The sequence below is a fragment of the Theropithecus gelada genome, chromosome 6 (assembly GCF_003255815.1).
Source record: "Theropithecus gelada isolate Dixy chromosome 6, Tgel_1.0, whole genome shotgun sequence".
Taxonomy (NCBI): Eukaryota; Metazoa; Chordata; class Mammalia; order Primates; family Cercopithecidae; genus Theropithecus; species Theropithecus gelada.
The window spans coordinates 51855904-51865112 of record NC_037673.1 but is presented as its reverse complement, the minus strand read 5'-3'; the positions used below and the strand labels follow the sequence as shown (position 1 = coordinate 51865112).

At 36.8% G+C, this 9209-nt stretch overlaps 1 protein-coding gene across 2 annotated transcripts; it reads left to right on the top strand.

Annotated features, from left to right (window-relative positions):
- Positions 1-213: 213 nt before the first annotated feature.
- Positions 214-8386, top strand: ESM1 (endothelial cell specific molecule 1). 2 transcript variants are annotated; one of them, XM_025388141.1, is made up of 3 exons: positions 214-940; positions 4010-4159; positions 6809-8386. In XM_025388141.1, the coding sequence occupies exons 1-3, from the start codon at positions 604-606 to the stop codon at positions 6910-6912; spliced, it is 591 nt and encodes a 196-aa protein (XP_025243926.1). In that variant the 5' UTR covers positions 214-603; the 3' UTR covers positions 6913-8386. The 2 variants fall into 2 exon arrangements, with proteins under 2 accessions (XP_025243926.1, XP_025243927.1); XM_025388142.1 differs by lacking the exon at positions 4010-4159.
- Positions 8387-9209: the final 823 nt, after the last annotated feature.

The window sequence follows — 9209 nt, the reverse complement described above, 5'->3', positions numbered from 1 at the left end:
GGGTCTTAAAAAATATCTCTATCAAAATATTTTCTTTCTTCTAAGTATTGAAAGGACACAATATAACCCTTTCTTCTTTCAAATGATCTCATGGCTATTTATTGAGGGGAAATACCAAATGTTTATTATTTTTTTTTGAAGAAGCTTCTTCGGTCCTGATGATTCATGTTGATATCATTTTCCTCCTGACTACAGAGGCTGTGAGACAAAGCTACACCTCAAGTGATATGCCAGGGTCAGAACAATTCCCGTCCTGAAGGAGGGTGTGCGACCTTCTTTATCCCTCCTTCACAGACGTCCTTGGGCCCTTGAGACGGATGTGAGTGAGTTTTTCAGTCCTCATGCAAAACAACCATCTAAACATAACAGATGACATCAGCTTGGGCTTTTCAATTCCTGGATGGCAGCAGCGTGTTAATCCAGCCTTCATCCTGGATTTCATAAACTAAAACAAGAGAGCCTGGCAGGAGGACAGCGCTGCTGCTGGGTTAAGGAAATTGATGACGGGGAAAGCATGCGGGCAACCCAGTGTATAAAACTCATAAACGTGTAGGCAGAAGCTCAGCTACCAGTTTGGACGGCTGCTTCCCACCAGCAAAGACCATGACAGGGGAGCCCAGCCGGAGGCAGCTTGGAAACATGAAGAGCATCTTGCTGCTGACGACGCTCCTCGTGCCTGCACACCTGGTGGCCGCCTGGAGCAATAATTATGCGGTGGATTGCCCTCAACACTGTGACAGCAGTGAGTGCAAAAGCAGCCCGCGCTGCAGGAGGACAGTGCTCGACGACTGTGGCTGCTGCCGGGTGTGCGCTGCAGGGCGGGGAGAAACTTGCTACCGCACAGTCTCAGGCATGGATGGCATGAAGTGTGGCCCGGGGCTGAGGTGTCAGCCTTCTAATGGGGAGGATCCTTTTGGTGAAGAGTTTGGTATCTGCAAAGGTAAAGAGTGATCCCTTACCTCTCCCCTCCTGGGGCACGCTGAGAGCTTTTAGCCAGCTTGGGAAGTGAGGTGGCTTTGCTCCTCAAGAGTAAGAGGGAAAAGGCAGGTGGATTCTTGACAAGGCACTACGCAGGTATTGTCAAGGGTAGAGACAGAAGGATAGCTGCAAGTAGCAACTGAAACCAGTGTGCAGGAAGGCACAGAAAGAAATGTGGCATTTTACTCATTGCCTTAGGAGATCGCAAAAAGAAAGTTGCAATGGAAGATTTCGTTGGCTCCTTTTCTGGAAAACTTTAGAAACTTGACAGGTAATCTGTTAAGGATGGCTTAGGTGCTCTCTCCTCTGCGAGGCAGCGATTACAAAGGTCTGCACTAGATAACCTCTTGGAATGGCTTCTAGCCCCCAGATTTAGTGATTCTTTGATCTTGAAAGGGTCCACAGGATGGAGGGCCACTCTCAAGATCAAATATTTCTGATAAACACAAATGCACTTTGTGGAATAGAGTGAGCTTAAGTCATCTAACAAAATAACTCATTCTTCAAAGAGGGTCCCCTGAAGCATAAAACAAACCTCATCTGACTTTATAAAGGTTTTGGTCATCTGGAAAAATAGCAGATGGTGTTAAGACAAGGAAAAATAACAATAAAGAAAAATAAAAACTGGAAGTCTGTGAAGAATGAGGTTGACCACTAGTACACTTAAAGAAAAACTTCGTCAGGTTGAAATTTTAGCTAAATAATGTAGTTAAGTATTTATAGAAATTATTTTAAACATAGTAACTGTAGTTTAAAATATTTAACATTTTAAAAATGTTTAGAATAAAAAGAATGATGATTTAAAAATACTGTACCTATAGATATCTCATGATCTTATTATGAAGAGCTATTATTAAGAAGCAACACATGCTATAACCCCATCCATCAGTTGTATAATACAAGGAAGCTTTCAAAATTATAAAAAGGACTGAGAAATTTCTAAATAATTATTATGTTTTATGTATTTAATACATTTTTATGAATGATATTTATCCAGTATTGTGCTGATTTCTTTAATTCTCCTACTTCTTAGACATATAATGTGTAAATTAATCATCTTTTAGTTTGCAAGACATACAAAATTAAAAAAAAAATTCTTAAAGTATTAGGAGAGTTTTATTTTTTGCTCAGTTTATTTTTGTTTATATACAATCAGAAATAGAATATTGAGGAAATATTTTGTTTGGTGAACACATATGCATGTTTCTTTCAACTGAATAGGATCCATATATTTTGTAAATTATGGGGCTTATTGACTAAGAAAACAGTACTTCACATAAGGAAATTAGGGAGGAAGTGGTTAACACAATCATACTTATGATATAGCACATATATGCAGTGGATTGCTTTTTCTCTTGGCATAATATGCCTTTGTACATGTGATGGTAAATGTACATTACATATGGGCAAAGAAACAAGCTGTTGGCATCTGGAGTCTTTAGCACTGTAGTATTCTACTGAATGATCAAGATACTAAAAAGATATTTAAGATCGCTCTTTTTGGCTTTCTTCAGGTTGCTGACGAATCTAGTTTTAAACATTTTTCTCTCTGCTGGAAATAGGAGACTTTGTGAGCCTTAATAACTCGAGATGGAGATAATACATTTTGCCACCATCTCCCTTCTTCAGCTTTTTAAAAGAACATCCACATGAAAACTGTAAACTTCAGCTGCATATCCAAATGTCTTCTAAATATTCAGATGTCTGTGAACATCTTGCCTGGATTAACAATCAGCCAACACATATTTAATGAACACTTACTATCTGCCCAGCACTGTTCAGCATATCAGGGGATACATTAAAAGTATCTCTGGGAATTTGGCTACAGTTTTAGTTTTCAGTATCACTGCAGGCACAGTCAAATCCCAATCCTGTGTGCTTTTCTGGAAGAGGCCTTTTCAGGATCCCTTTTTAAGATCTCTTCTTCCCGGCAAAGAGAACAGTGTTCAAAACCAGGTTCCTCTGTGATCTGAACCATATTGAAAAGAGCACTCTTAGATCTCTTTAAAAAAAGATATCTCATTGATGATCTACTTGGTCAGTGGAGTACTGACTGCTAGAGACTCAGATGGCTTACAATTTGTTCTTTACCCACCTGTGATTGTACATTTACAAGGTATTTTCACAACAAGAGAATATTCTATATCTAGTCTACTGGCTTTTAAAGGTTGGTTAGTCTACTGAGATGCTGTTTATTCTAAAAACAGCATTTTAAATAATTTTATGCATTTTAAATAAATGACTTTGCCCTCTTTATTTCAATGTAGGATGTTTTGGCATAAGTGTGAGCACTGGAGCTCTAAAAGCTTCTAGTTCTTGGTAGGTGTACAAACCTTCAGGGTGTATAAGCCCCGAGCTTTCTTGCTCATTTAGCATCTTGCATGTTAGCCTTGCAGAGGATTTTACCAGTGAGCCCTCTTAACTACTGAGGGAGTCAGGCAAGTTGTATGACATGCCGTTTCGACAAATAAGGAACTTGATGGGGGTTGGAGCAGATGGAGGATTGATTGCTTAATGGTGAGCTAGGATGATAGCTCTCTCACTGGTTAGTTTGAAGACCTTTCCTATTCACTTAAAATAGTAAATTATCTGTGAATACAGTAGTTTCAAAGATAGCATCACATTTTTAAAACTCCTTGAGGAGCTGATGCATATATGTCTGTTCAATTTCCCACCTTCTCTGAGCTGTTTCAGAGGTCATCTGTGAGAATTTATTGGTATCTAAGCAGAACATCACCGGAATGAAGACTGGTCCAAGGAGACTGGCTGTGTATAGCTGTCTTCAACTTAAGTTTACATCATGACGCTAAGCCACTAAGCCTGAGGCATCCATTATCTGGTCTTAATGTGTGATTTCATATTTATGACTCAAAGTTTCAACTTTCAAATCCTGGGTTTGGAGAATTGGATTTTATTTTACATTCAAGTTTCATGAGGTTGGTTCAAATTGTAAGGCTATGCACACAGGGCTGTTAGGATGGAGACGTATTTACAACAAGCAGCGCCCTCTCCAATTTTCGTTTGTCCCCAGACTGTCCCTACGGCACCTTCGGGATGGACTGCAGAGAGACCTGCAACTGCCAGTCGGGCATCTGTGACAGGGGGACGGGAAAATGCCTGAAATTCCCCTTTTTCCAATATTCAGTAACCAAGTCTTCCAACAGATTTTTTTCTCTCACAGGTAAGCACTGATTCTGCTATAAGCATTGGAACAATAGCCTCATTTCAGTGTGAATAACTTAGAAAATATCTGTGAGTAGAATAAGATGTGGATTGGAATGATTTTATTTCCTTTGCTTTACTCAGGGGAACGGTGGGTGGTAGCTGAGTTTGGTTGCTGTTGCTGTTTTCTAAAAAGAGCCCATCAATAATTTTGAGGTTTATATATAATTTATCATAAAGTTTACCTAGTTTAAATATGATTTATAGGAGGATAAATATGATTAATTACCAAAAATCTGTAATAAAAAATAACCAACTGAGATATTATACAAAGTTCTTTAAATTCTTCAGTGATCTGTTTTATATATTTACTAGACAAAACTATTCATCTCCTAACTTCACATAGAAAAAGTACTGTGAGGAATTTATTGGATAAGCTTTAAGAGCCAAGATAGAAAATATAGAACATTTGTTTTTTTTAACCAAATGAAAGCATTTAAATGGAATAATTCCAAGTGTGTGTTTTTATGGATTTTGGAGAGGATAAGAAATAGTATCTGTGATTGAAATTTTGGAAATGAATGAAACTGTAGTAATATTTGTGTGGAGCTTGTTAGTCCATGTGTATTTCTTATACAGGTGTTAGAATGTGAGAAATGCACAACCTATGAGATGGTGCTATGTACATATTTGTTTATTTTGTTGAATAGATGGCTAGTACAGGAGAGTTCCATTAAACTGAAAGTAGCTCATTTAAAGCAACATGCATCACTAAAGTTTAGGCCTCCATTGCACAGAATGGTGACTGAAATGAATAATTATTGTATATTTCAAAATTGGTAAAAGAATAAATTTTAAATGTTACCATTACAAAAAAAAAAGTATGTGAGGTGATGGTTATGCTACTTAGTTTGATTTCATCATTCCACAGTGGAAATATATATCAATCATGTTGTATCCCAAATATATACAATTATTGTCAATTAAAAACTATATTTTAAATTATAAAAAAATAAACAAATAAATAATAAGCCCAACATGTAGTCACAGAGACTGCTAGTATCAACACACTATAAACTTTTTTTTCCCCACCACAACTATAATAACAATTCAAGTCCATTATTATTTAGTTTCTGTTTTTGGTCTTTTGCACTTCAAATTAATAAAATATAAACTATTTGGCAAAGGTACTTGTTTTCTAATTTTACCTCCTTCTTATGTACGGATCAACTAAACATGTTACAATGAAGGGGAAATGTTATGTTTTTAAGTGAATTATTAGTTTTAAGTATGGTGATGCCCATAACAATACTTACATTATACTTACAAAATATTTCCACATCAAAATTACAAAAATATTTCCACATCAAAATTACAAAAAATTTTACAAAAATATTAAAAAAATATTTCCACATCAAAATTAGGCACTGAGATTCTTCAGAAATATTTGAAAAAAGCAGTCAGTTTTCTCTCTTTTCTGACCTAGGGCATTTCCTTTCATTAGCTAAAGGTGCAACCAGCAAAAGATGATTATTAGTATGATCTTGGTAAACCTTAGTCGGGTCCAGGATGGAGAGCAGAATACCCTAAGGACCTCTTGGAGAGGTCCTTTGTAGTCTAGGGGCCTCTGTAGTCTACATGTGTCTTTGAGACTACATGAGACTTCCAGGTTCATGCGCTGGAGTTTACAGGACAAGGCTTGGGCTTCACTTCTGACACAGGCCTCACATCACCTCTGCACAAACCTGTTTGGGCCCAGCCTTTGAGAGCAGGCTAAATGGCTGCAAGCTTCACCAGCACTAGGACCCCCAGAGCACGAGCTTGTCTTCTCCACCTTTCCACCTGCTGGCTACAGCACTCTTGTCAAATGTGCTTCCTGTCCCCAGTGTTCCACTTGGCGTTTTTTTTTTTTTTGGCAGTGAGCTTCCCAAGTTGGGAATTCACAAGTAACTTTTTGTGCAGGAGTGTCTTGGGGGAGCAAGATCTGGAATGTTTCATGGACTTACATACAGTCGTCTGCTGGGCCACGCTAATCTTCTTAAAGTGTTCCATATCAGAACGTGCACTGCCAAAGCAAGCACACCTCACTACTCCTAGAAGCAGAAAATTTCAGTTTAGCAAATTTCAAATATTATAAACTTTTTTCATACGTAGAGTGAGAAGTGTCTTTATGAAAGTTCTACCCATTGGTCTGCCTTTTGCCTTCCAGATGCAGCAAAAGTTAATCTGTCTTTCATACCAGTTAGTGTAAGAATCTAACTTGAGACCTGTTTGTACAACATTTGCCTATTCCATAAGTATTTATTAAGTGCCTACTGTGTGGCAAGCACTGTCCTAAGTGCTGGAGATATGGCAGTGAGCAAAATGAAGTCCCTACCTTTGTGAAACTGGAATTCTAGTGGTGGAGTGAGATAATACAGGGGAAAAAGAGACAAATGCATGTAGAAGATAATGTCAGGTGATGATAGGTATACAAAGAGAAGTAATTCAAGGGGTGCTATTGTATATAGAGGTGCTCACTGATACAGAGCAGTGAATACAGTTAGCATGGAATCTTAAATTGATTAAAGATTTCATTGTAAATTCCATGTAAAACAAAATAAAGCAAAACTGTGCTGTCTTTGAGCTGTAGACGTTTGAACATGATTTGTATTCTGTCTACTTTCAGAACATGACATGACATCTGGAGACGGCAATGTTGTGAGAGAAGAAGCTGTGAAAGAGAACGTTGCCAGGTCTCCCATAATGAGGAAATGGTTAAATCCACGCTGATCCCGGCTGCGATTTCTGAGAGAAGGCTCTATTTTCGTGATTGTTCAACACACAGCCAACATTTTAGGAACTTTCTAGATTATAGCATAAGGACATGTAATTTCTGAAGACCAAATGTGATGCATGGTGGATCCAGAAAACAAAAAGTAGGCTACTTACAATCCGTAACATCCATATGACTGAACACTTGTATGTATTTGTTAAATTTTTGAATGCATATAGATTTGTTAAATGTGCGTGTATAGTAAACTGAAGAACTAAAAATGCAATTTAGGTAATTTTACATGGAGACAGGTCAACCAAAGAGGAAGCTAGGCAAAGCTGAAGACCACAGTGAGCCCATTAGTTCTTTGACTTTGATGTACATTCGTGTTGGGATAGGGAATGAAGAGTTAAGAGCAGGAGAAGGTGGGGAGGGGGTGGGAATGGGAAGTATAATATTTAGCCCTTCCTTGGTAGGTAGCTTCTGTAGAATTTAATTGTACTTTTTTTTTTTCCCCCACTTTGGGCAAAGTCAAAATAAAACAACCAGAAAACCCCTGAAGGAAGTAAAGTGTTTGAAGCTTATGGAAATTTGAGTAACAAACAGCTTTGAATTGAGGGCAATTTCAAAAGGCTACGGATGTAGCTCCCAGGTTACCTGTATCTGAAGGATGGTTCTGGGGCAGAGGAAACACATATACTTCCATAAATGGCTTTAACGTATGCCACGTCAGAGATAAACCTAAGAAGTATTTTACCCACTGGTGGTTTGTGTGTGTATGAAGGTAAATATTTATATATTTTTATAAACAAATGTGTTAGTGCAAGTCATCCTCCCTACCCATATTTATCATCCTCTTGAGGAAAGAAATCTAGTATTATTTGTTTAAAATGGTTAGAATAAAGCTATGACTCTATAAGATTTTCAAACATCTGAGGCATGATAAATTTATTATCAGTAATTATAGTAATAATAACCGTAGTAAGCGTAAGAGAAACCTAGAAAAATAGAGTCACTCTGGATTTCAAAAATGTCAAAAAATGAGCAACAGAGGGTCTTTATTTAAACAGAAGTGCCGTGACTTAGGTGAATTTTCAATTTAAAGTAGAAAATAACTTTTTAGGAGGTTTGGAAAAGAAGAGTCAATTTTCAGCAGAAAACATGTCAACTTTAAAATATAGTTTATTTTCATATTTTTTTCTTTTAAACTTGGTTGATAAGTGGAATTAGAAGTATATTTGAAAGAATCTTAGCACAAACAGGACTATTGTACTAGATGTTGTTAGGAAATATTTCAGAAGTATTTTATTTGAAGTGAAGAACTTATTTAAGAATGATTTCAGTATTTACCTGTATTTTATTCTTGAAGTTGGCCAACAGATCGTGAATGTGTGTGGGAAGGCCTTTGAATGTAAAGCTGCATGAGCTGTTAGGTTTTGTTTTAAAAGGACAAGTTTATTATTGTTCAATAAAAAAGAACAAGATACAGCTTCTCTGTGTTGATATGTGATTTTGTTAAATTGCTAAGTTATTTTAAAAATTCATTCTATAAATAAGAACTCTCATGCATATTAAAGGACAAGTTCCTCAACAGAATTTTCTGCTCTGGATAAGCTTCTTCTATTGATACTGGGGATCAGGATATTTGCTTCTCTGCCTCACATTTTTGATCTACTCATTTTTTAGAGCTTCCTAAAAGTAGATCCCAATATATTAACTCATTCTGCAAAACAACAACAAAAGGTAAACACTTCTGTTGGCATCATTAGTTAGCTGCAGAGCTAAGGCTTGAAATAACCATTTCTATTTTGCTACCTGGATGGCTCTTGAGGTCCTAGACTTAGAGTATTTTTTCTTCTTTGTTTTGGATTCTCTTCCTGGATTTTGACATTTTCAATGGTAGAAACTTTGCCATTAAACAGCTACTGAGTGCTCCTTTGCACTCTTCCATGTTCTGTGAGGAAACCCCTTATAATTAAATCTCAATCAGTTGCTAGCTGTTTGACTGAAGATTACGGCTCTAAAAACATTGAACAATTTTTACTTTTATCATTTTAGGTTTCTCACTCATGCTCCCACTCATAATTAATACTAGCATTTTATTTTCATATATTTTCTAATATTTTTGAAGGTGGTTACTTTTTAGAAAACATAGCCAAAGACAAACCTTTCGGTACCTATGGAAGAAGAGATTATTTTACAACTTTGAAGCTTGAGTATTGTATTCAAGAACAGTATACATTCATTCAGCCTTGTGGGCAAATTATGAAAACATTTTAGGTGAATTGATAAAAATGCTAAAAAAAGTCTATAT